This window comes from Lithobates pipiens, unplaced genomic scaffold (genome assembly GCF_037356315.1).
Source record: "Lithobates pipiens isolate NorthernLeopardFrog02 unplaced genomic scaffold, aLitPip1_a1.2 Scaffold_1, whole genome shotgun sequence".
NCBI lineage: Eukaryota > Metazoa > Chordata > Amphibia > Anura > Ranidae > Lithobates > Lithobates pipiens.
This window is the reverse complement of record NW_027507685.1, coordinates 189,941,098-189,968,724: the sequence shown is the minus strand read 5'-3', so window position 1 is coordinate 189,968,724 and position 27,627 is coordinate 189,941,098. Positions and strand designations below refer to the sequence as shown.

Below are 27,627 nucleotides of genomic sequence, written 5' to 3'. Positions count from 1 at the left end.
GTCTGTCAAACCTCTACAAACTAAAATACGATATGCTGCGTCAATGAAAACGCAAAAAAAAAAATAGCGAGGTCTTTTTAAAAGTGTAAATACACTTTAGGCAGAGGCAGCAGAAACGTGCTTGGTAAAACCTTACAGCAGTCTTAAAAAAGCTCCTATTATGTAGATCTAGAGGGAGAATATACATTTTTGGATGACGTTGTCATCTGTGTCCTGTTGGGGAGATTTCTCCATTAAAAGATTTCCCCTCTATTACTTTTTCTGGAGACAACCCAAAAATTGAGATTCTTTCACATTTTAGAATGGTAACAAGACAGAGGGAGAAGCTCTAACAGAGGCACAGATTGCAATAAACCGTGTTTAAATCCCTCTCCACTTGTATCCAAAACTAGAACAAGGTGTTGCAATTAGTTATGCTTTAAGATGGGTTTGTTTGTTTTTTTGTTTTTTTTCTCCAATGTTCAAAAGGTCTGTGTGTAAGGCATGTCTAGAACTGTTAAGTTTTTATTTTTCCTAAACTGTTCCATAGGTCTTTTATGCCAGCTTCGTGTCTTGCTCTCCAAGTTGTACAGTATGACTCAAACTAACATGTGCTCTACACCTCCCCAACGCAGGCTCTGGACGGCGAGCAAATGATGCCTCAGCAGATGGTTCAGCAGCAGTTACCCCCAACTTACGCATACCCGGGCATGCAGCAACCCTGGGTACCCATCCTTTAACAGTAACTGTATCATTTATGGAGATTAAAAAAAACTTGGAGCACTTTGAGATGGGGAAGAAATTCTGGAATTTTGCACTCATGCACACTAGCTACCCTCTGCTCTGCTCATCTTCACTCATTTGGCATTGAGAGCTTCATCCGAGCGTAGTTTTATAGGGTGCAACCCTAGGTGAAGTTTTTCATTTTCTCCATTGTGATTTTTATTTGCACTCCTTCACTTGCTACTCTCTATATTCAGTACAGATTCCTGATATTAAAAGGCCCATATGCCATAATTAAGTGCAGGAGGTAGGCAAAAGGAAATCGGAATGGAGTACAAATTTTATACCCAAGTTGCCAAACTTTGTTTCGGATGGCGTTCTTAAAATTTTGGGGTAGTTTAAGTCTGTTTACAAATTACCAGCCACCCAAATGGTTCATTGTAATAGAACAGAGCTAATGTTTCTCTACCAGGACGGCTGCTGAAATGTATGTTTGCACTGGTTTGTGGCTTTTTTTTTTTTTTTTTGCATGTGCCATCATTGCTCAAACTACTCTAAGATGCCTTGTGCATATACTGCAGATACTGCAAATACCAATTTCCAGACAGCTCTGCTTGGAAACTGTGTCCAGGTCAGTGAAAAAAATTGGCAATCTAGTTTATTGTCCTAATGGGTTGGTTGCCTCCTACCCAAGCAGAGCTGCTTGGATGTCTACGCAAGACCTCACTCTGCCTTATTTGTAGGGCTGGTAGTAGATCTAAGTTAGTGGGGTAGTTTAGCGGTAATGCTTTCTCTTCAGCTGTGCTTCTGCTGTGGCAAACACCAGACAAATTCCAGAGTTTCATCCCTTGCTCCCAATGTCCCAGAGGTCCGTCAGTCTCCGTCGACCTTAAAATTTTGGGAAGGGGGGGTGGTATGTTGCTGGGATCATACTTCTGTCCGCTCTATTTATTCCAGATGTCCATATCTTCACATCCTTTTCTTGCTACCAACATCTCCTTCCCATTAAGTCCTCCCGTCTGTCAGATTTCCAGCCAGCCATCTCGTGTGGGTGGCTGGAAGGCATTTACCTCTATTTTTTTATTACCTTGTTCGTTTCATCAATTTTCCATGTGTTCAGTGATGTCCTAATGGTCTCTTGCAGAATTCATGTTTCCAGGTTTGCCAAGTTTTCTTTTGGATAAACTAACTGCAAAGACTTCCGTATTATGTTTTATCAGTTTCTGACCAAACTTTGTTGCTGGTTTTTAAACTGACTTTTGTTGACTAAATAGACCTCCATGTATGATGAGCTATGTTTATCAGAAAAACTCATCCCAGGGTTCAGCTAAAGCAGTGAGTGTTCATTGTAGGCCTTACTGGAGAAAGTGTGAAACTTGGCTGCAGCAGCTGAACCCTTCAGCTTCCAGACTACCCACTGTTGACCCACAAGAATTGACCAGTTAAGATGGTGTTGCATAAAAAAAAGTTTAGTTTGGCATCTATTCTAGTCAGGTTTGGCCCTTGCTTTCGAAGCCCAAATCTGTTTGGGTAGCTGCACTGCTAGTTTATAAGCCAGCCTTCGATTTCAAGTGAAGGTAAAATTGGTTGCCTATGTAAATAATATAATAGGCACTCACAAAGACCCCCAATATGGTTACTTGAATGTATCCTTGGAAGATGACAATTCAGTGCCGAGACAGTCTACTTAAAGAGCACGCTGGTCCTTGCTCCTTTTTGCTGCTGTTAGCCCATCACAACTTCCTCGCCAAATATGGTCAGTGTGAAGAGGGAGCAGTAATCGTCTATTCAGTAATGATGTTGCTGAGGGCTAGTGATTGGGGACAAGCACTACTGCATCATGGGAATAAATCTCCTCTTCTCCACCTGGAGAAATAGTATAAAGTGTTCAGGGGGTGTTCTCTACCCACAATTGCGAAGCTGAGTGTCGATTTAATATTTACTGCAGATGTTTTTTTGTTGGATATACTTTACCCAGCATTAATTGGTATAGCAGTTTGCGTGAACCAGCATCAGAGTTCGGTTTTCTTTGTCTCCATGATGGCATGTCCTCTTCATCTTTTGTGCCCTGTCCCTATTCAGAATTCTGAATGGTGTTCTTCTTTTGTTTAGGCTACAGACCGCCCTGTTATGGGTGTGAATGGACTGGATGTTGCAGGGCTAAGGCCTTTTGATCTGGTTATTCCTTTTACCATTAAGAAAGGGGAGATCACAGGTATAAGTATATTCCAGCAATGTGCTTCCCTGTACATGTTGCCTATTAAACATATATTTAAAGCTTCTTGTGTTTTGATGTAGGTGAAGTCCGCATGCCCTCTGGGAAGGTGGCAAAGCCTGATATCACTGACAACAAAGATGGAACGGTCACTGTAAGATATGCTCCTACTGAAGCTGGCCTTCATGAGATGGACATAAAGTATGATGGCCTTCACATCCCAGGTAGGTTAAACCTATTTGTTGGGATGATGGGTTGCAGACCGTTGTCAAAGCAATCAGTAGGTTGCAGGCAGTAGCCCAAGAGGTCAGATGTGTTTACTGAAGTTTTCAAACTATAGAGCCTGGGGGTTGCCACTGAACAGATGACACATGGAAGATTTCCCTTATTCTTATGAATCAGACTTTAGATTTTCCCATTTCTTTCATACCTACTGAAAATGGTCATAATGGGGGGTTTACAGCCTGTAATAAACTGACCAGGTTTCTAAGTCTTCCCTACTCTAGCCACAAAGACTGTGTGGATGCACTTTAATCACTGTGTACTAAGATTAAAGCAAAAATTCACCTTTTTAATGGGGACATTCTTCTTGGTATTCCCATTTCTTCTGGTATCTCGTCTAGATGATCCCAGCAGGGCTCCAAAACCTCCTGTCACCTAAAGATCACACTGTAGAGCTGGATCTATAGCCCATATTTGACACAAGGCTATGAGTGTTACTAGCATTAACGTCAAGTCCTTGGCTTTCAAATTCTAGATGTATTTATGCCCTGCCCATAGGGTAATCAACAAACATGGCTGTATGAGTGTGCCATACTGAATTATGGGAGATGTAAGTCAGGCAGCAGCTAGCTGAGATCTTGGAAATGACATGCTGATGCAGCTCCCAGTATGTCAGGACTGTGTAGTGGGCGTTATGGTTAAGTTTTATTTTCTAGAGGTACATCTTTTTATGTATAACGCATTAGGAACTCTCATGGGGTTTGCTGGCATGTATATCAACATGCTGCCTTCGGTTGCATTTTAATAGATAATTTTGATTCCAGGAAGCCCATTGCAGTTTTATGTGGATTATGTCAACAGTGGCCATGTCACTGCCTATGGCCCAGGATTGATTCATGGCACAGTGAATAAACCTGCTGTATTTACAGTGAACACTAAGGATGCTGGTGAAGGTGAGTAGGTGCATGGTTGTGTAAAGAACCAAATTCTAACCTAAATCTTCTGCATTAACCTGACTACTTTGTCATTTTTAGGTGGCCTTTCACTGGCCATTGAAGGTCCTTCTAAAGCGGAGATCAGCTGTACAGATAACCAAGATGGTACATGTAGTGTGTCCTATCTTCCTGTACTTCCGGGAGACTACAACATCCTTGTCAAGTACAACAACAAGCATATTCCTGGCAGTCCATTTGTTGCCAAAATCACTGGTGAGTTCCTCCTATAATCGGGCACAGAATACAAGTGCTTTCTCCAGGATAACTATCGATTCAGAACATCAGTACAGGATAAAACAGATGAAAGGACTGCAGCTTAGCAGGAATAAATGGGAATGCCATCTCTAGAGGTAGAAACCCTAACATGATGAATTTAATCGGCAATATAATTCTTTTAGCTAACTTTTTACCATACTGGGTGGGTTTTCTGATGGTGACGAGTGGTCATAAGGCATTAAACAGCTGATTGTCTCCATTGAAAGTCAGTGACAAGGCATGAGTACAGTTGGACAGTCTTGCCGCCCTGTAACACGAGGTGCCTGAAACAGGAACTTTCAATCTTAAACCACTTTTTAGTTTAAAGCGGATCTTCACTCTGTCCACACCACTTCAGAATAGATCCGCTTCTAGCCTGCCCCTGATTAGTCCTGTTTCTTTGGTGAGGCTACGGGGGAAGGGGGGGGGGAGGGGAGGAGGAGAGAACAAACCTGATTTGTGCAGCGGAGGGGTAGATGTAAGGCAACACGTAATTCAGGCTGAAGATCAGCACCAGGGCTCACCAAACTTTCCAAAGGGCTAGTTTACTATTCTATCACTAGGCAGGACTGTGCCCAGTGGGAGTTAACCATGGCCAACCTTTCATATTTTGGGGGGGGTTTGTATTGAGACTGTGCTATATATATATATATATATATATATATATATATATATATATATATATATATATATATATATATATATATATATATATATATATATATATATATATATATATATTAATGGAATTATGCCATATTGGTGTCAGTGGCGGGAAAAGTGCTTCAGGGGCTGGATAAAAGCAAGTAAAGCGCTGCATCCTGCCCCAGGGCCACAGTTTGGAGACCACTGGTCTACACTAAGCTAGTACTGGGTATTAAATGTATTTTACAATTGAACAAAGTCCAATCACCATCTCATTAGGCACTGGTGACACTTGGGATGGGAGGGATTTAAGCAAGCAAGTGAAAATATATTGAAACTGCAGACCTGATAAGTCAGGGACCTGTTGCCAGTAAAGTAAGACATCAATGAGCTGGATGGGATATAATGGTGTGCAGTGGCTATGATCTGGAATGGTTAAGGAAAATGGACTCTGAATGTCTGCTTTCAGTAGCACAAGAGGTTTTAAGATTTCCAGACATTTTGACAATGTACACTATGTGTGCTTTCAGATGCTTAGCATGTTCTGTATTTTAAGTAACCTTTGTATGATTTCACAGGTGATGACACCATGCGCATGTCTCAGCTGAAAGTTGGGTCTACCGCTGATATCCCTCTGAACATCACAGAAACTGATTTGAGCCAGCTAACGGCCACAGTGACTTCTCCCTCCGGCAGAGAAGAGCCTTGTCTACTCAAGAGACTCCGCAATGGACACATAGGTGAGACCCACGTTTTGTTGACCTTGGCAAATGCATGCATTAAAGATGTAAGCCCAACGTTTCGTCTTCCTGATGTTTCTTCTGTAACATCTACTTGCATCAAAATGTAATCCTGCTGCATAAGAACTGGAATGGCTTGGTGTGATCTGAGCAACACCCTCAGACTTTTTTTGGGGCTCTGCTTTTTCAGAGTCCATATTAAACATATAGCATTATGATGGCTTTATAGTCTATAGCAGCAGTACATTAAATGGGATACTGTCATGGACAACAGCTTTTTAAATGGTCTTTTCTATTCTCTCCTGCAGGTATCTCATTTGTGCCCAAGGAGACTGGCGAGCACATAGTCAGCATTAAGAAGCATGGGCAGCATATCCCCAATAGTCCCATCACTGTGATGATCAGCCAGTCGGAGATTGGTGATGCCAGTCGGGTGGTGGTCTCTGGCCAGGGTCTGACTGAAGGGCGGACGTTTGAACCAGCAGAGTTCATCATTGACACAAGAGAAGCAGGTGAGGGTAGACTTGTCACTTCAGTATCTTATTCTGTACCTTTTTAATCCCTAAAGAATTTGAGTGCAATTGAAAAGCAGTATTCCACTTTTAACTGAGTGGGATCTGCTAAATAAACGTTTTCACATGTGTCACTTGTAAGTTTAGCAGCCAATATGCAGTATAGGACCTGGCATCTTTGAAGGAAATTGTACTGAGGCATGGAGGCCGCATGGTGCTAATCTCCTGAAAATGCTTGATGCCTGGCTGTCATTCTGATCTATTGGACTGAATCCACTTATTTGGTACAGTATGCAAATTATGAATGGCTTCACCTGCAACATATTTAATTCGTGTCAGTAACTTGGAAGATACTGACATGGCCAGGACTTTGATTTGTTAAATAGAAATCAGTTTGTCATATTAGCTGTCTAAAAGTAAAATTATCTGCCAGCTCTCAAAATATTGTCTGGAAGCCCAATGAAAGGCTGTAATTGCTTCATTTTATGTCGAACTGGGTTTACATGCTCAATGGCAAAGTTAAATATGTGCCAAACTTATAATTGCATTTAGTAAGGCTTTATACCAGGGGTCTTCAAACTTTTTAAACAATGGGGGTCAGTTTAGTGTCCTTCAGGTGGGTCAAACTGGTCAGCAGGAGTAGATCATGTCCTTGCATTAGTGGGGGTAAAATATCTCCCATCGTTGTGGCAAGATAACGGCAGGCAAAGGGCCACAGTTGGGAGACCATTCGCACTGCTTTATATAGTTACATTAAATACTTGTAAATCTATCTAGAAAAGTGACATGGGAATTTTTTTTTTCAGTTGCCTGTTGTATAAAATCGGCAATTTAAAATTGGGGAATGCAAAAAGTGTGACTGTCCTAAAATATGATTATTGGCAGATGTTATGCTGCTTTGTATTGAAGGATATAAGGCCCAAAGTAGTAGACTTCAGGACACTATCTAGGGGAAGGGGAGCCAGGGTATATCTTGCTATAGACCCGGGGAGGTGGTAGTACTGGCACCAGAGTAGCTCTTGCATGTATATGAATATAGGAGCGTGCACAACTTTAGTGGTGGTGTGCTTATTGATATGAACCCATGGTCCTTTGATGTTTTTGGGATAGAACCCTTTATAATTCAGGCACTTGTTGAGCAATAGAAGCTTTGAATACTTTTTGTTTAATGCGTTTTAGTTGTACTGGCAAAAGCTTGACCCATTGCAAAGGCTGCTGCTTAGTCGGGAACCGTTGATGGTATGATTTGATAGCTGATATTTATGTTCTAGTTTGTGCTGATCCATTTGTCTGTCACAGGCTATGGTGGCCTCAGTTTGTCTATTGAAGGGCCCAGCAAAGTCGATATTAACACAGAGGATCTGGAAGATGGCACCTGCAAAGTTACATACTGCCCAACAGAGCCTGGAAACTATATCATCAATATAAAGTTTGCTGATCAGCATGTGCCAGGTATTGTACTTTATCTTTGAGGGATACTTTACATTTTAAACCATTTGTTAAATAGTATTTTATGTAATCTACTTTTTAATTTTACATTTTGATTTCTATTCTATTTAAAACATTAGGGGTAAGCCGCTGAACCCCCTCCACCCCCCCCCCCCAAAGAGCATAATGAGTGCATCGCGTACTAGCTCATTGAGTAGACGCCCACCATGTTTCACCAGAGTTGCTTCTGGGTTTGGGTGCTGTGATTGGCTGGTGCCACAATGACATTCCCGTGCATGTGTGGGCGCTGCCGTTCATAGCACAAGTCCTGAATAAAACCGGCACCAGCAGGCCGTTTCTTCGATGCACATGCGCTGATGACATCGGCCGCATATATAGTTATCTCCTAAACTTCAAGGGAAGCGGTAGGCAATGGGGGATATTTGATAGTCCCTGTCTGAGCCATCTTTGCGCTGCAAAGATGGCAGTTTCACCTATTCCATAAGTTCTGCAGAGTCATCAAGCAGTGTTCTGAAAGCCTCCGGTCAGACTTTGAGTATTTTGCGACATTACAGGTTATTGTTACTGACTCTTGCTTTGTTGGATTTTTCTGTTTTGCAGGCAGTCCATTCTGCGTCAAAGTGACAGGTGAGGGAAGGATGAAGGAGAGCATCACCCGCAGGAGAACAGCACCATCTGTTGCCAACATTGGCAGTCAGTGTGACCTCAGTCTGAAAATACCTGGTAAGAGATGACTGAACAAAGTGAACTTTTGGTGTATGTGCCATGCAGTTTAACATAAAACCTGTTCCTAACAAATATTGGGGTCAACATAGTTTTAGGGGAACAGAGTCCTTTTTATTTATTTTATCAATTTAACTCTTGTAAATATATGCAGTGGGTTATGAGCAGCAATATGTCCTATGTGAGGGAGTTTTTTGCTGCTTCTATTTGGGAATTGTACAGTTCCTTTCATTACTTTATAAAATGCAGTTAATATTTTGCAGCCACTAATTCTGATGCTACTTTGGTAATGGTAAAATAAAGTACTATGTCTAGGTGTAATTCTGCCCCTATAAGTGGAACAGTGCACTATATGGTTGCCAGCTGGAGTGTTTTTTTTTATTTAATTTTTTTAAATGCGTATTACATAATGCTGCCTGTGCTCAGTTTGGAAAACTATTCAAATATGCAACTTTAAAGTTCCCAACCGGGACTCGAGAAACGCAGATTTTTTTTTTTTTTTTATGCAGGAAGGTTAAAGGGAGCATGCTGGGAAGTTGAAATTTAACCAGTTATATGGCATGGTGATTTTTGACTTGGCTTTCAGTCTGAACTAGGACAGAGGGAATATTGCAAAATTTTTATTTATTCACAATTAGTTTCTGGAGAACTATTGAATTTTTTTTTTCCCCCTTTCTCTCAGAAATCAGCATTCATGACATGACTGCCCAGGTCACTAGTCCATCTGGCAAGATCCATGATGCAGAAATCATGGAGGGCGAGAACAACACCTACTGTATCAGATTTGTTCCAAAGGAGATGGGAGTTCACACGGTCAGTGTAAAGTATAAGGGCCAGCACGTGCCAGGCAGTCCCTTCCAGTTCACTGTAGGGCCTCTGGGTGAAGGAGGAGCACACAAGGTGCGAGCTGGTGGGCCTGGATTGGAGAGAGCAGAGGTTGGAACCCCAGGTATGCTGCACATTTAGTCTAATGCATTATGTATGTATTGAACAAGGACCTAGATATGGAAGTGTCAGTTTTGCTCTGACCAATGTAGTTGCATGCATTTTTAAATATGAATATCTGTTACAGCCAGTACAGTCAATTCAGAACTGCTCCTTACAAAACTGATTACATACTGGTCTCTATGGAATGACTAATTTGTTAGGATTCCACCTTGGACTTGATGCTGCAAACCATAACAGCTAGTCAGCATTTACTGATCTTTTCCAAACTGAAATCTAGTTGCAGGAGTTCACTACTTTGCTTCATTTACTTTGACAAGTTGGCAATTGCAAGCCTTAAAATGGTGGTTTTAAAATACCAAGCATGGACGGTTAAATCTGTGGATTATTTCCACTTTTTCTCGTACATCACGGGACACAGACTCAGTAATTACTGATGGGTTATAGGGTATCACTAGGTGATTGGACACTGGCACGCCCTAGACAGAGTACACCCTAGAGTTTTTTTGCCAGCCTCCGAAGAAACAAGGTTTTACTTGTAACGCTTCTCTTTTTAGAGAGCTGGACCCTGGGATCCAGTATTCGTTTTTTTCAGCCATATTCCTGGCAGGGTGCTTTAGGGGCCCAGAACTGCAGATACCCCTATTCAAGGGGCCCCCAGTCTCTGAAGGTTTTTTCCTAACAGAGCCCACCGTGAGAGGTGAAGATTGGGTCTGTTCAGACCCTGCAGCTTGATAAGGTAAGGGGACTCCAAAAAATTAAGTAAATGTATGCTATACCTATAGTAACCACCAGGGGGCTGCCAAGAGCACATACTTTTCATGCCTGATCTCTGTTTGGTGTCCATGCTCTATGCTCCTCCAGCCATGCTCCAGGAAGGATGAAGGTAAGTTTTTTTTTTTTTTTTTTTTTTTTTTTTTTTTTTTTTTTTTTTTTTTTTTTTTTTTTCCTTCTGGGATTCCCCCTCCACGGTTTTGGGGGGCTGAGACAGGCCTGGGCAGAGAGTGGTAATATACCCCACCTCCCGCTGCCGCCATTACAGCGGCTTCACTTCCACCAGCCCTTCTCTGTGCCAGCCTCCCCTCCATGCTTGCCAGCAGAGTTAGACCTCTGCTCACGCAGGAAACGCTCATTTTTAAAAACTAGGGGGGGCACGCAGAAGTTGTCGGAGGAGGTGGGGGCGGAGCACTAGGCTACACAGGCTTTAAAGTGCACTTTTTCAGATGCACACAGCCTATGGAGGGACACAGAGCTGACAGGCACATGAGTGTGGGAGACGCAGGCATTCCCAGGCACCAGACTGAGTCTTGGTAGCAGCGGCAGTTTCTGAACAACTCTGCTCGTTTTTTTTGAGGTACCTCTACCTTTTGTTGCTTTGCACTATGGGTAAAAGAGGTACAAGTACCCTGAAGAATAGGGGCTCTAAGGGGGGGTCCCCTTCAGGCTCTGAGGACCCCCCTGCAGGACCCAGGGAGCCTGGCCAGGGAGAGCTGTCGGAGTCAGGGGCTGCAGCTGTTTCTGGCACTTCAGCCCCTGTGTACATTACACAGGAGATTTTTTTTCCTCAACCATAAACGGTTTAGAGGAAAGATTAGTGGCCTTAATCGCATCTTCACTCGGAAGAAAGCGCACTAGGCCCCCCTCTGTCACCCAGAACCCTCAGAGTGAGTAACTCTGGGATAAAGGAGAGGAATCCCCCTCAGAGGATCGGGAGGAAACTGATTCCACTTCTGAGGAATCTAGTGGAGAAGGGCCCTCTCCAGCTTCTCAGGATGAGAAAATGTTGGTGCAAATTCTTGCTGGATTGGTCCATTCCACGTTTAAGTTACCCGTACCTGAGTTGGTTAAAGAACACACTTCTCTGGGTTCACTGAAACCTCCTCCAAACTGCACATGCTTTTCCTGTTTATGGTTTGCTGGAAAGGCTTATCTATTCTGAGTGGGATCACCCAGATAAACATTTTTTTTCCTCCTAAAGTTTTCTACACTTTATCCTATGGAGGAAAAATTTACTAAGATGTGGGGTATACCAGCTATTAACTCTGCCATTTCCTCCGTAAACAAAAGCCTGACTTGTCCTGTTGACAACGCTCAGATGCTTAGGGATCCAACTGATAAGAAAATGGAATTCCTATTTTCTCCTTGGCAGGTTCAGTAGCACAACCTGCAGTGGCAGCAATTGGAGTCTGTCAATAATTGAGAGCCCATGTTAAATAGGTGCTTAAAGCCTTACCTGAACAGCAAGCCCAGGGGTTAGCCAACCTACCAGCGGCTTTGTGTTTTGCTGTTGATGCTATCGGATTCTATCCTTCAGACCTCTCGCCTTACGCTTGGATTGGTACACGTGTAGAATCTTGTGGCTGAAAAATTGGTCAGCCGAATCGCCATGTAAGAAACTCCTGGCGGGATTTCCCTTTCGTGGTGCAAAACTGTTTGGAGAGTACTTGCACAATTATATCCAAAGGATCTCTAGTGGGAAAAGCACCTTTTACCAGTCAAAAGGAATAAACATCCCTCCTTTAAACGGGTGCTTTCTCCAGTGCCAGGGGCATCAGCCTCCAGGCAGTCACGACGGCCTCCTCCGTCAAGCTCTAAGGTTAAAACTCAGTCAACCCCAGGGACAAAAGTCTTGGGGGAGAAGGTCTTCAAGACAAAATGCTAAGACCCCCTTATGAAGGGGCGCCCCCACTCACTCGAGTGGGGGCAAGACTACTAAAGTTCTCAGGGCTCTGGCAGGAGAAATTTTGGTACAAATGGGTGGTCTCCACAATAACTCTAGGTTACAAACCAGAATTCAGAGAATTCCCGTTTTTCCAGATCAAATGTACCCTGAGAAAAAAGTCTCTCCTAGCGTTGGAGCAAAATCCCAGCATTTTGGAGCAACTATTGTCGCAAAAAGTTATCATGGTAGTTCCCATGCAAGAGCAGGGAATAGGGTTTTATTCAAACCTTTTCATGGTACCGAAGCCAAACGGAGATGTCAGACCCATTCTAGAGCTCAAAGATCCAAACTGCTTTCCCAGAAATACGGTCCTTTCGCATGGAATCGACCCGATCGGTAGTCTCCATCCTACGAGGAACTTCTGACATCAATAGACATCAAGGATGCGTACCTGCATGTATTTTCCCTGATCATCAAAAATCCCTGCGTTTCGAAGTAGAAAAACGCCACTTTCAGTTTGTAGCTCTGCCTTTCGGGCTAGCTACTGCACCTCGGGTGTTTACAAAGATCTTGGCCCCTCCTCTGGCCAGATTAAGGGCCCAAGGTATAACGATAATGACATACCAAGACAACTTGCTCTTGGTAGACCGGTCAGTAGCCCGCCTGGACCAAAATTTGGTCACCACAATCAACTACCTGGAATGCCTAGGTTGGGTCCCCAACTTGGAGAAGTCTTCATTAAAACCAGTAAGAAGACTTTGAGTATTTGGGTCTGGTCATAGATGCAGCCCAGCAGAGGGTATTCCAACCCTAAGCAAAGATCAGTGCTATAAGAAAACGGATTCAGGTAGTCAGGGCAAAGAAGGGTCCTTCTATTCATCATTGTATGATGTATGAGGTTGTTGGGGAAGATGGTGGTTTCATTCGCAGCAGTTCCCTATGCTCAGTCTAATTCAAGGCTACTGCAAAACAGTATCCTATCGGCCTGGAACACGAAGGTTCAGGCATTAGATTTTCTGATGCATCTGTCCCCTACAACATGTCGGAGCCTCAGCTGGTGGTTGATACCCGAAAAACTGCGGAAAGGAAAATCCTTTTTACCAGTTACCTGGACAGTGATAACAGATGCCAGTCTTTCGGGTTGGGGCAGTCCTGGATCAGTCGACTGTCCAAGGGAGATGGTCCAGGACCGAGAGGGCCTTGCCTATCAACATTCTGGAGATCCGTGCGGCGTATCTAGCACTAAAAGCCTGGACACTCAGGTTGCAGTGTTGCCCGGTCAGGATCCAGTCCGACAATGCCACAGCAGTGGCTTATATCAATCAACAAGGGGGCACCAAGAGTCGTGCAGCTCAGGAAGAAGTAAACCAGATTTTAATCTGGGCAGAAAGACATGTGCCATGCATATCAGCAGTCTTCATTCCGGGGGTAGAGAACTGGCAGGCGGACTACTTGAGCCACCAACAGTCCCAGGGGAATGGTCTCTTCACCCCGACTTCTTTTTGGCCATATGCCAGAGATGGGGGGGGGGGGGGGGGGTCTGGATGTAGATCTTTGCGTCCAGGTTCAACAACGTCGACCTCATTGTGTCAAGAATGAGGGATCCTCTTGCATGCGGGACAGATGCGTTGGTCACTCCATGGCATCAGTTCTGATTTATGGCGTTCCCTCCTATGCTGCTACTGCCAAGACTGCTTTGCAGGATCAGGCAGGAAAAGGTCGGCACTTCTGGTGGCCCCAGCATGTCCTAGAAGAGCTTGGTATGGAGAAATGGTGAAGATGGCGGTAATCCTCGAATTTCTGCAAAATGGGTTGGAGATGAAACTGGCCTTGAGTACCATCAAGGACCAAGTCTCTGCCTTATCGGTTCTGTTTCAACGTCCACTTGCTTCGCATTCTTTGGTCCGAAGCTTTATACAAGGGCTAATACACCTTAATCCTCCAGTTAGGGCGCCTCTGAACCCCTGGGATTTGAATTTGGTTCTGTCAGCTTTACAGAAGCAGCCTTTTGAACCGATGCATCAAATTCCCTTAGTTCTGTTGACAGGGAAATTAATCTTTCTTTTGGCCATTTCTTCTGCCAAGAGTATCAGAATTGGTGGCCCTCTCTTGTGAAGAACCGTATCTGATAATGCACAAGGATAGTGGTGTTATGCCCTCATCCTAGTTTTCTACCGAAGGTGGTCTCAGGTTTTCATCTAAACAAAGATATTATTCTGCCTTCCTTTTTTCCAAAACCCTGTTCTACGGAAGAGAAGTCACTACATTCTTTTGATGTAGTGAGAGCAGTCAAAGCCTATCTAGAAGCGATGGCTCAGGTTCGCAAAACGGATGTTCTGTTCGTATTGCCAGAGGGTCCTAAGGACAGGTAGCATCAAAATCTAACATTGCTAAATGGGTGCGACAAGTAATTGTTCAAGCTTTATGGTTTGAAGCAAAAGATGCTGCCTTTTCAGATCAAGGAGCACTCCACTAGGGCTATTAGTGCTTCATGGGCGGTGTATCCCCAGGCCTCCATGGCTCAAATCTGCAAGGCTGCAACCTGGTCATCAATCCATACATTCACCAAATTTTATCAGGTGGATGTGAGAAGGCATAAGGACATCGCCTTTGGGTGTAGTGTGCTGCAGCGGTACAGGGTCCTCAGGTCTGATTTCACCCTATGTTGTGTGGTTCCCCTCCCCTCAGATAGCATTGCTCTGGGACATCCCATCAGTAATTACGGAGTCTGTGTCCCGTGATGTACGAGAGAGAATAGGATTTTTATAACAGCTTACCTGTAAAATCCTTTTTCTTTTGAGGTACATCACAGGACAGAGGTCCCTCCCCTCTTCTAATACCTCAGTTTTGTAGCAAAGCAATATAAGTATCTCCAGTAGGGGGAGGGGTTATATGGGGGTATTGAACTTCCTGTCTAGGGTGTGCCAGTGTCCAATCACTTAGTAATTACTGATGGGTTATAGGGTATCATTGAGTCTGTCCTGTGATGTAACTCAAAACAAAAGGATTTTACAAGTAAGCTATTATAAAAATCCTATTTTTAAGGGTTTCCAAAAACTGTTAGATTCAAGGCATTTTTAAGTGGTACTATTGTGCTTATTTTGGCTCTCAAGCCTTGGGTGATGTTACTAGTGTGCTTATGCTTGCCCTCTAACCAAAATGTCAAGCCTTCAGGTGGCTTGTGGCATAGCACCTTGACAATTGTAGGTCAGAGGCAAAGATGGCACCTCCCTTGGCTGTATAAAAGGCTTTAGTTGCATCTTAAAAACAAAATAGTCCAAAAACTGGATTCACACTGGCCTCTGCTTCATCTGAAGGCTTGTGTAAATCTGATGCAATGTAAACTGGTATTGAGCCATTTCTGTTTCACATGATAAACCTTTGTAAATGTCCTTGACACAAGGAGAAAATGGGTGGACTGTGTCAGGAGTGGGCTTTGATCTTTTAAATATTTAGAGGTGATTATTGGAGTAAATTAGAACTTAATAGATTCTGTATGAATGTTACACGGCTATCTATGTGTTGATGGTCCTCTTTGGTCACATGTCAATTTTTTTGCAGCGGAGTTCAGTATTTGGACACGAGAAGCTGGGGCTGGAGGTCTCTCCATTGCTGTGGAAGGACCCAGCAAAGCTGAAATTGCATTTGAAGACAGAAAAGATGGATCTTGTGGAGTGTCCTATATTGTGCAGGAGCCAGGTATTTACTACTCTGAAAATACTATACATTATACACATCCTTCTGTATTAAAAAGTTGACTGCAAATTGTGACTTAAACAAATTAAAATTGGGACTCAAGATTTTCTCTATGAAATGTGTGATTTACAGTTTATGTGCAGGTCAAGGCATACCCATAATTGGCTACATCTCATCTGTTTTACGCATTGCAGACAGCTTGGAAAGTAACTTGCTCAATGTGCTTTTGTTTTCCAGGAGATTATGAAGTGTCTGTCAAGTTTAACGATGAACACATCCCGGACAGTCCATTTGTGGTTCCAGTGGGCTCCACTTCAGATGACGCTCGCCGACTCACTGTTTCTAGTCTTCAGGTGAGGCACTGGGAAAAACCTCAGCCCTTAATGATTGGGCAGAGAAATTGCCTCCTGAGCAGCTGTCATTGTTCCCCTTCCCTTTTTTTGCAGTTTGATTACATGGAGTTAGGGGCTTTTGTTGCCAGGTCTTGAGGTGGCCTGCCCAAGACTTGCTTCCATAAGACTAATTGCAGTAGGTGCTCTGCAAGGACCATTACTCTAAACAACATCCAACATTAGTGCTACTATGTAGTAACACAGGGGTTCATCCATGCCATAAACCCCTTGTTTGAACAGGATCCTTTAGCTGGTGATTTGGTAGCCTTGAAGGGCTCTTTAATTCATTTGTATTAAATGCCTCTGAAACTACAGTATTTATGTACATTAACAAGCTTGGCTGCTTGCATTTACAGCACTAAGTTTGTGCCTCCTGACCAAAAAACTTAGTGAAGCTGCTACCAGCTTTTGCAGCATTTGTGTTTAAGTAGAAACCCAGTAAAATTTCATCTAAATCTGATTCAATCTGAAGGAAGGGTAGTTCCGCATTGTTTCAGCCCATTTGACTACTTTCCCTAAGTCTTTCCACTTGAGGTGGGCTATTAAGGAATAACAGCTCTTGACAGTAGTCAAACTAAGGAGAGGGTGCTAAAGGTAATATTCCTAGAACCAATGGGTAACATTAGCAGCGTCTCCTTAACCAATAATATACAGGTCACTTTAAATAAGAGCTCAGGCTTCACACAGCCCTTTGCTCTTCTGTGGATGTTGAGGTGGGGGCTTTAAATTTTTGAACAGCCTACTTTTTGTAAGGAGAAACTTCCTTGTTCCTTTAGAACCTCTGAGATGACAAATAATGGAGCTTTGAGGACTTGTAAAGGTGCAGGCTTTATGATGGTCCACCTAATCCTTTTATCAGTACTTGGTAGGTAACCAATATTTGCATATTTTGGTGTCTCCACACTTTAGATGCATGGTATACTGGCTGGGTGACTCTCCAGTTGTGATAAGAATACCTAGGAGCTTGGCCCTTTTTTTAAAAGGTCAGCAGTGGTAGCTGCCATATTTCTATCCTGATGGGTCCTTCCCCTTTTCCCCTTTACCTTCCTCACCAGCTGACTCAGGAGGCTCTCATGTGTTTTTCTCGTGTCTTTCTTAAAGGCTTCAAACAGGCCCTGACTTCACCATTGTAGCCTGTTGCCTGTGTTTAAAGGGGGAGAGGATCTGAACCATGACTGTGGCTTATTGTGACTGGAAGCACATTCCATTGTCTTCATTTTCTCTTCATGCTTGCTTGATTCAATCATCACTTCATAAACTACATTAGTAACATGGTTGACTGAACTATACCAAATCAACTTCTCAGAATCTGGTCCATTTTAAAATTTGCCTGTTTGAGCACATTAAATGTAGTAGTGATATTATATCTGAAGCATTGATCAGTTTTCTTTGCTAAAATATGTGCGGGCCTTTACTGTAAACTAGTATTTGTTTCTATTCAGTTGACTTTCACAACAAGAGGCAGACTTGGTGCCTTTGGTTTTTGATAGCAATGTCCAGTTATACTTTGCCCCTTATTGACATATTGTATCAAATCCTGAGGTGGTCAGTTCAATGACCTATTGCTTCTGTGCCCCAGCAGCAGAAAATAGTTGGCTGGTGGGGCAAAACTGGAATCCTAATTCAGTCAAACTATGTAGTCTCGAACCATTTAAACCATGAGCTTCTAAGTCTTGTGATGTTGCTTTCCTTGCATACAGTATGCCACTGTCAGGTTCTCCTGAAACAAAGTCCTTTCCCTTTTTAAACCAGGCTGGGTCAAGTGAGTATCAAGCCTGTGATTGTTTTGCCAGTCTATCTTGTCAAACTTTAATCCCCATTGCTTTTTTTTTTCTTCTAAACTCTGTAATGTGCTTTTAGGAGTCAGGGTTAAAGGTCAACCAACCAGCCTCTTTTGCAGTAAGTCTTAATGGTGCCAAAGGAGTTCTAGATGCCAAAGTTCACAGTCCTTCTGGGGCTTTGGAGGAGTGCTGGGTGACGGAAATCGATGAAGGTGAGCCTATATGGGTGCACTGATATTGGTGGTGCTAAGACTTTACATTTAAATGCTTCTAGTTCTGGACAAGTGGTGATGGTTAGACTTTTTTTTTTTTTTTTTTTTGTATTCCTGTTTAGCAATAACAATACAGTGTGAGAAGTGTAACTATAGAAGTGAGATTCCCTCCTGCTCCTAGTGACTACCACCAGTAGGGACAATGGACATTTAGTCTTCTGAAAAATGTTGAAAGATTAATGTCCGTGTCCAACTGGTCTAAATTCAGTCCAGTGGATAACATTCATAATACTATTAAAGCTGTCAAACATGGTCAGTTTTTCATTAAGAATTAAAATAAAAACTGAATTCTCCATCTACACAAACTGGGTGTGTGGAGGAATCCCTTTCCCCTGCCCTGGACCTTGTATTGGCTGCAGTCACTGAGAAACCTTTTCCAATTTGATAATGGATTTCTGTTGAGGAGCGCGCACACACTGAAATGGATCAGTCCAGCAGGGACCTGCTGAATTTCCTCAAATGTGTATTGCCAACTTTAAAAAGCAGATGGCATGTCTGTATAATGCTTTTTTTTTTAGGCAGGGGTTCTTAAACCCTTTTTCAGTTACAAACCCCCAGTGGGTTGCCAAATATGCTTTTCACCATGTTGAAACATTCCTATAACCAATCCTAACAGGTATGTATGACATTAAAGGATTAGTTCACTTTGGAATGGGTTACATGTTCCACCTGTTTTTAGGGTGGAACATGTAACCTATTCCAGCATCTGCAGTGGACTGGGGATCTTCTCTCTGCACCCGCTGTCATTATTTGAAAACAGTGGGGCTTTGCACACATGGCTGCAGCATTCCTTCCTGTAAATTGCATACAAGTGCCCATTGCAGCTGACGGCTTGTAATTTTTCATTGAGCTGTAAGGGTGCTTGTGAGAAACCATAGTCTGTTGATCTAGCTGCTCTCAGGTAACAGCCTTCCTGTACAAGTTGAGCAGACTGCTATCCTTAGAGTCTACAGGAGCTGGACACTGCACCCGAAATGATCCCAGGTGCAATGCTCTGCAGGCTGCTTAGGAAAAAAAAGCACTTGGTTTACTAGCAAAAAAACATTGAACTTATTCTTAAAAGATGGCAAAAACCTTGGTTTTGCTTTTTAAAGACAAAAATGGGAAATCACAAAACGGAAGTTGGGGTTTAGTTTTTTGCTGTCTTTTGTGCAATTAAAATATGGTGTAGAGGTCCAGTTATTGACGGTTCTCTCCAAACACACCAATGTATCAATTGCCAACATCAGGAAGCAGGAAAACTTCTGTTGAGTGGTCAGATTGGTTAGTGTCCTGACGGTGGTTAACTTCTTATTAAAAAAAAAAAAAAAGTAGAAATCTAGTTCCATGCCCTCATAATTTTGTGCCATATTTCCAACACAGATAAGAACCCCTAGTTTAAATCTTCCTGCACTAGCAGGGTTCCTTCTATTTCACAAAAGTAGATTTTTATCTTGTAATGGTTGTATATTAGTCTGCTGCTAATCTGTCGCTACTGTGACAGCCTTTACAATATGATCATTGAGCTCCTGTGTTTTGTATTCTCTCAGATAAATACGCTGTACGCTTTATTCCTCGTGAGAATGGTCTCTATCTTGTCGATGTCAAGTTCAATGGCTCTCACATCCCTGGCAGCCCCTTCAAAATCCGTGTTGGAGATCCTAGCCAGGCTGGTGATCCAGGAATGGTGTCTGCTTATGGTGCTGGATTAGAAGGTGGCACCACTGGTAAGACTTGCTTGGTTCCAGTTGTTTTTGTGTCACCCTTAAATGAATCTTCAGGCTGTGAAGGGAGGGGGGTGGTGTTGCGCTACCTCTAGTATATTTTTTGGTATATTACCACGGTATTGCCAAAATATTAGTTATATATCCAGCAATAAACGATAAAGTGCATTTAAGTGCAAAAAAAAAATCAGTGAATGATCTTTAATTGAATAAATTGAATAGGTATGTTTAAAAACGCATAATAGTTTTAGAACAACGAGAGACACAGTAAACAATCTCTAAACAGCAAAAAAAATAAAATTATAGCTAAAGGTGACTATATCACTTGTGCAATATATATATATATATATATATATAAAATATAGGTGAATGGTTCAAAAAGTGATAGATTGCAAACGAATAAAGCAAAATTGACTCAAGATATATAAGTAACGTATATACAAATAATTCGACTAGCTACATAAATATAAAGTGCGGTATTGAATTTTAGTCCTTGATCCAGTGTGCAAATATTGGTGCAAACATGCAAAGGTGCTTCGCTGGAACACTATGTATAGCTATCTTGGTATTATAGTGACACTGTGCCATTAAGTGCAGAAAATAAATCAGATCTTCAGTGTCCTAGACACGCGTGGAAAAAATGGGTGATTACCTTACTGCTGTAAGGTATACAGCGTATAGCAGAGTAATCTTTAGGAGGAGGGGAGAGTCCCTTCAGCTCGGTTCAATCCTGGACTTTCATTCACTTTTAAGTGGAGCCAGGGGGATGGGGGGGAGAGAGGGGTGGGAGTAATCCTTTTCTTCCCCCTCTTTCACTGGGTGCCTCGGATCATATCATTCTCGATATGCATTTAAAAGAGATAAAACAGGCCCACCATGGTGTAGTATTTTGAATGGAAAAGGTACTTTTATTTAAATTTGTTAAAAAACACTCACATTTCTGTAGCATAAAAAAGCGTTGTATAAACGAGCGCCGAGCTCGTATCTCAATGCCTGAGCGTCTGTTCTGGTGTCTTAGTTAGCCTCGGGTCCTACACATTACGTCACGGCACGTGACTTCAACAGGGATGAGGCTTGTGGGAAATGTAGTAGATTTATATAGGCTCAGCTAATTGCATTTTACGGCGGCCATTTTGTTGTGGATCACATAGGAATGAATGAGGCGGCCATGTTCTTGTAGACCATGTATATAGTGTCTATGGTGATCATTGCTCTTTCGTCGGTTAATTCGATCGGAACCTTCCTATTGTATTGAGATAAGCTTGGCCGTAATGAGTATATCACAACGGAGTTTGTGTTGTCCGCAGGGTATGTTCTACCAAAAAATATACTAGAGGTAGCGCAACACCACCCCCCTCCCTTCACATACTACACAAATTTGGACACGAGTTTGGTCCATACGGTGTATGCAGCACCCATTACTTTGTATACATCACAAATTCCTTTTAGCGCAGGAGTACCCACCCTACACTAATCTTCAGGCTGGTACTTAGTAAATTAGGCAGTAAATTATTGATTTGAGAGTTCATACTGTAGAATATGCAATTGGGGAACCGTGTCACATTGCAGTTTGCTGGTAAACACTTTTTTTTTTTCTCCCCCTGAGGGTTAAGGGTAAAGTAGCCAAGAAGTGTCTTGGGTGTATGTAGCCTAAAAAAACTATATGCAGGCGCTCAACTCATTGGTTAGAATTCTTTCTAGACCTTGGGCTTACATCCATTCTGCACAGCTATTCAAGTTTAGATGTATGAACTAAAGCAAGCGAATTTGGAGAAAAGTAAGGCAACCATCCATAGTAACAAATAGGTTTTAATCTTCTACTAGGGCAAGAGAATCTGCCACAGGAATTTTTACTGTTTGGGTGTGCAGCTCATTTTGTATTCCTCCTACCCCCCCCCCCCCCCCCAATTGCATCATCATTGCATGGATTAATTGCAGAATGTTGTGTATATTGGGTATAATTAGCCAATTTTTTTTTTTTGTCCTCTTAGGAAATGCTGCAGAGTTTATCGTCAACACCACAAATGCAGGTGCTGGGGCCTTGACTGTTACAATTGATGGTCCGTCTAAGGTCAAAATGGATTGCCAAGAATGTGCAGAAGGCTACAAGGTCACGTATACTCCAATGGCTCCTGGCAGCTACCTGATCTCAATAAAGTATGGTGGTCCTTATCACATTGTGGGAAGCCCATTCAAAGCCAAAGTTACTGGTAAGTTAATACTTTCTAAATGTGCTGAAAATTAAAAGCAATATATTTGAAAAGTCTAGCCTTTAGAACCACTTTAATGCATCCTCTGCATAAAAGTGGTTCTAAAGGCAGAAGGTTGTTCTTCATGAAGATGAAGAAAACCTGTGTGCAGAAACCCCGCCCAATGCTTACTTGAGCCCCATCTCAATCCAGTGATGCACGAGGGTCTCTGCTTTCTGGTACTCTCCCTCATTGAGACAGCAGTGGGGCAGAGTATATATTACACTATTTATGTATTTTATCTTATATACTTCCCCATTTATTGGGGGTATAATAGAATTGTATGTATTGTCACATTATCTATATTTGCACAGTAGGCTTTTGCCTCATTATATAGTGCACTCGGCGCAGCTTATTTTCTTTTCAACTCTAAAGAACAGTTGTGGGAGAAGTGGGGTTTTTTTTTTTTTTTTTTTTTGCACCATCTTTGACATTCTCAGGTGTGTGTGGACTATTGGTAATGGGTAAGGTTCTGTTCAAATATGAGCATGGTTTATTGTCCATATTTAGAGATTGAGGACAATCTGCATCTGACATTTTGTATATAACCTGCTTTTTAATTGTATTTGTGTGATTACTTATTTCTGTTGCCTTATCTGGTTCCTCATAGGGCCTCGCTTGGTAACAAGCCACAACCTTCATGAGTCCTCTTCAGTGTTTGTAGACTCTGTCACAAAATCAGAGGCCTCTACACAACAAGGAGCATTGCCAAGAGTGTCATCGGATGCAAGCAAAGTAGTTGCAAAAGGTCTTGGTCTGAACAAAGCCTTTGTTGGCCAGAAGAACTCATTCACAGTAGACTGCAGCAAAGCTGGTAAGTTGGTCCAGCAGACCCTTAAAAGCCATTTGCAATAAAATGGGGAACTGGAAAATGTATTGCCAAGTTTAGAATTACTAAATCAAGTTTGCTGTGTCATGTGTGCTATGTAAGTTTTTCTACAATTTTGGAAAACGGGGACCGCTGTTAATTTTTTGTATTTTTTTGTATTGGGAAGCAAATCTCTCCCATCATAAGGATACCTACCAAAGTGTCTTGAATCTACTAGGTGCATAGTGTACCCAATAGGACATTTCTTTTCAGGAATCCTGAGTTCTTTACCTTTTTAATGCTTTCTGAGCTACTGCATGCGGATAAAGGGGCCCACATAACAGCAAGGTCACTTTTCAGTAATGGCAGCCTGTGCTTTAAATTTTTTCCATTTTAAGCGTATTTTTGGTCCTCCCACCACCATTATACGTCAGCTGTGTGAAGAGGAATATCGTTGTTGTGGCAGCAGCTAGCTGCCATAACCTCGGTATCCTCTTCAGTGAGCGGTCCAGTTTAAGATAAGTGATATTGCAGCGAATCCGCTGCAGAGGACACTTTTATCAGGAGAGGGGCTCCCCCTCCCGCCACGCTTCGGTGCCCTCTGCCGCTTACCGTCTGAAGCAGCAGAGGCAGTCTGATCGGATCCTCCTTGTGGCCTGACATGGAGACGCGTGAAGAAAAGATGGCCCCAACCATCTCCATATCATTGCAGGGTGGAAGCAATGTCAAAACGTCATTTATGCCCATAGCTGATAAAGGGCTTTTTTTTTATTTTATTTTTTTCAAGAGTGTATTTAACTTGTAAACAACAAAGCTCAGAAAGCGGCTCGGTCCTTTATTGACTAATGCATCTGAATTTCTCTTCCCGCTTAGGTAACAACATGCTGCTTGTTGGGGTTCATGGACCAAAAACCCCATGTGAAGAGATTGTGGTTAAACATCTTGGAAACCGGTTGTACAATGTTACGTACCTCCTGAAGGACAAGGGTGATTACATCCTGGTGGTCAAATGGGGAGATGAGCACATTCCAGGCAGCCCATACCATGTGTCAGTGCCTTAATCTACCACCCAACATATCCCCTCGTCCTGACTCCAAACCCCCCCCTTACCCCTGTGTGCATGTCCGATGTACAGCTGCCCTACTTGCAACCTCCCTATCACAGGGTTTCAGAGGTCAGCTCGGGTCTGGGGGTCTTGCTTAGCTGGTTCCGAGTTTATGCAATGGCCATATTAACCCCCCCCCCCTATGGCACTGAAGGGGCAAAGTGTGAATGGGTGCATTAGGTCATATTGTGAGGGTAGAGGAATGGCCAGTCATGCTGGAGAGCAGCTTTATGGTGAACCTGGCACTTTTTTAAGGAAAAATTCTGTAGTCCTCTTTTGGAGATAGCTGCTAAAAGTCAAGGGCCATCCCCTGCCCTCAAAGGGCTGCTTTGTACAGTATACCATATGCTCCCGTGTGCTACAGTGCCCCCTTGTAATTGTTTACATGTTCTGCCTTACCTTTAAATTGTTGTAAGGGATAAGGGATTTCTTAGATGGCAATAAGGGTTTAATGGGAGAGCAGGAGACCTGATGAAGCATCGATTTACTAAAGTATGTAGCCTTTTAAAACTCCTCCCAAAGTCTCTTGCTAGTATTTTTATATATATTTTTCTAAACCCTGTGGAGTGCTCTAGCGTTTCAGAAGTAACAGCATTCCAGTAGATAAAAACATTGTACGCAACCACTACCTTTAGACTGCAGATCACTAAAGTTGTGCTGGTCCTATTTTTGTCCTTTCCATTAAGCAGAGAAGCTCTCCTCTTTTGATGGGGTCTGTCTCCCTTCACCCTTCTATTGATCTGTCTGTTTTTAATGTTGTCCTGAGATGCTTCATTGGGTTGCTGGCCGGTTCACCTACCAAAGGCCATTCCAATTGGTTTGCTAACCAAATCTTGACTTCACTTTTTTCTAAAATAAAGAATTTTTTTTGTTTTTTTATTTTATTTTTTTGTTTTTGTGCACGACTACAGTACTTTGCTCTTAATGAATAACAATAAAGTTCTGCTTTTAATCCTCATTTGTTGTCTTTTTTTATTTTGCAGTGCTAAATTCAATTTTTTTCATATTAAAATCAAATGACAGCTGTTTCAGGTTTGCCATGCTGCATAATGGTTGGGTTTACTACTTACACACGTCAACTGACTTGGACTTGAAGTGTGAGTGCGTGCACCACCCATGCAGCACATCTCTATATTGTTTAAGTTATCACTTCAAAATGTATTACTCTCCTGGGGGAGGGATGCAGATGCATGGAGCACTCAGTCCTGTTTACATCTGCCCTGTTGCTAATCAGCCTGGTCTGACAATGTGCTTCTCTAGCTCTGAGGGATCTTCTAATGTTATAAATGGGCATTGATTATTTCATAATGGTAAAACCTCACAAGCGGGCTGTGTGTTTTGTTTGTTTACAAGCAACTGCAGACCGCATCTCATGTGACATTCATTTATAATTAATGATTATTCAGTAAGTAGCACTGTGGTGACTGATAGAGCAGCCTGTACCCTGCATATACAAAGAGCAGCAGGCAGCTCTGTCCCACGGCCCTGCATCATATTGTTCTACCCCCCAAGAATGCCCATAAATAGGGCTTTAGACTGGGGTGGAGCTACAGCTATTATTAAAACAAGGCGGTGCTTTTAATCTGCAGTGGTGCTAACAATTAGAATGGTATATAGCACTTGGAAGACTGAAGTTTAAAAGTGAGGGTTTTTATTTAACCACTTCAGCCCAGGAAAAATTTACCCCTTCCTGTCCAGAGCACTTTTTGCGATTCAGCACTGCGTCGCTTTAACTGACAATTGCATGGTTGTGCAACATGGCTCCCAAAAAATTGATGTCCTCTTCCCACAAAGCTTTTTTGGTGGTGTTTGATCACCCCTGCGTGGGAGGAATAGTTTTTATGGCATTTTTTATTAATTTTTATTTTTTAAAACGGCAGCATTCATCGGGACTGCAACATTATGGTGGACACACCGGACATTTTTGGGATCATTGTCATTTATACAGCAATCTGTGCTATACAAATGCACCAATTCAAGTGTAAATGGCAGTGAAGGTTAACCAGTGGCAGTGTGGAGTTTGTGTCCTGGGGCTTGTTTCTGTGGGGGGCATGGCTACGTGTGACACGTCACTGTTTCTGCTCCGATCACAGGGAGATGCTTTTTTAAATTAGCATCTTCCCATTCTTCCTCACTGTGAGGCAATCGCAGGTATTCCCACGGCGATGGTCCATGGGAGGCACGATATGACTCGCAGAGCTTTCCGCGGGCCAGCCGCCTCTTAAAGGGCAGCATGCAGGTACTTCTGCCTGTACAAGCCCTTCTGCCGGCGTAATATATCGTCGTGAGGTGGTCGGCAAGCAGTTAAAGCCAAACAGTCAATCCAGTTTTGGTTTGCATAATGGAAGGATTTGAACTTCTGGCAGGTTTTCAGTCTATCGTCGGATCCAGTTTTCCCTAGTTTTGAACACCCTCCACCTGGTGAGCAGAAAATTGAGTGGGTGGGGGCAATCTCCTAAACAAGTGGTTCTCAACCTCAGTCCATAAGTACCTCCAGCAGGCCATATTTTGTTAACTTCGCTTAAATAAAATAGCTGTCCAATACCAAGCCATTGACTGATCGAAAACACCTGTGCAAGATGAAGGAAAACATGATGTCTGGAAAGGATCCGTCCGCTGGTAAGATCCATCATTTGGCCTGCAGTACTGAGGTCCACCAGCAGGTGTCTTCTGGCAGTTTGGAACTGTCAGTTTTCCCTGCTGTTATGTCATTTGGCTGCAGTACTGACATCCACCAGCAGATGGATCCTGGCAGTATGGAGCAGACATCACCCCCCTGCGCTCAGGTGTTGCATAAGGGCAATCACTGGCAGTCCCATAAATAGCCAGCAAGTCCTCACATGCTTGCCTTGGTATCTTTCTTGCTTGTGCCCTGGTCTGTACCTGCGACCTGTATCCGGAACCCTGTAACCTGAGCCTTTACTCAATCCCATTCTGATCCAGTCCCTCCTGTGTTCCTGTTCCCTTGTAAGCCTGATCACATCCATTATGTCCCTCTCCTGTCCTGCCCTTGTTCATTTGCTGATCCCCTGTGTATGACCTTGGCCTGGCTAATCTGTTTGATTTTGATACTTCCCTTTGGCTGTATATATTATCTGTCTGGGTTTCTGTTGGTTGAGCACTATTTGTATTTGGGATGTTTACTTATCTTAAAGGGGTTGTAAAGGTAAATGTTTTTTTTTCACCTTAATGCATTCTATGCATTAAGGTGAAAAAACATCTGATGGTCCCGGCGCCCCCAGTCCCCCCGTTTTTACTTACCTGACCCCTCGAAAATCCCACGCTCGTCCCCCGACGTCCTTTCCACCGTTCAGCCTGGCGGCTGATTGGCTGGAGTGGATGGATGGAAAGCAGCGCAGCCATTGGCTTGCGCTGCTGTCAATCACATCCACTGACGCGGAGCGCTGAGGGGCGGGGCTGTGTGATACAGCGAGCGGCTATAGCCGCCGGCTGTATCACGGGAGCGCGCCCGCAGATGCTTCTCACCATGCAAGGGAGCTCGCATGAACGTGAGAAGCATCTGCAGGAGGAAGCAGAGACAGCCGCCGAGGGACCC

At 43.0% G+C, this 27,627-nt stretch overlaps 1 protein-coding gene across 4 annotated transcripts in view; it reads left to right on the top strand.

The window, feature by feature from the left end:
- Positions 1-25,029, top strand: part of FLNA (filamin A) — a 157,567-nt gene extending 132,538 nt beyond the window's left edge. For 2 of the 4 annotated variants that reach the window (XM_077479048.1, XM_077479047.1), the window contains 17 exons: positions 615-704; positions 2,815-2,917; positions 3,001-3,141; positions 3,964-4,092; positions 4,174-4,347; positions 5,613-5,774; positions 6,083-6,286; positions 7,586-7,738; positions 8,336-8,458; positions 9,141-9,407; positions 15,627-15,764; positions 15,999-16,114; positions 18,014-18,146; positions 19,736-19,912; positions 21,901-22,119; positions 22,769-22,972; positions 23,840-25,029. In XM_077479048.1, coding sequence (XP_077335174.1) covers positions 615-704; positions 2,815-2,917; positions 3,001-3,141; positions 3,964-4,092; positions 4,174-4,347; positions 5,613-5,774; positions 6,083-6,286; positions 7,586-7,738; positions 8,336-8,458; positions 9,141-9,407; positions 15,627-15,764; positions 15,999-16,114; positions 18,014-18,146; positions 19,736-19,912; positions 21,901-22,119; positions 22,769-22,972; positions 23,840-24,027 — 2,721 coding nt within the window. In that variant the 3' untranslated portion in view covers positions 24,028-25,029. The remainder of the gene's footprint in view (positions 1-614; positions 705-2,814; positions 2,918-3,000; positions 3,142-3,963; positions 4,093-4,173; positions 4,348-5,612; positions 5,775-6,082; positions 6,287-7,585; positions 7,739-8,335; positions 8,459-9,140; positions 9,408-15,626; positions 15,765-15,998; positions 16,115-18,013; positions 18,147-19,735; positions 19,913-21,900; positions 22,120-22,768; positions 22,973-23,839) is intronic. The other 2 variants (XM_077479050.1, XM_077479049.1) reach the window with 1 other exon arrangement.
- The last annotated feature ends 2,598 nt before the right edge of the window (positions 25,030-27,627 follow it).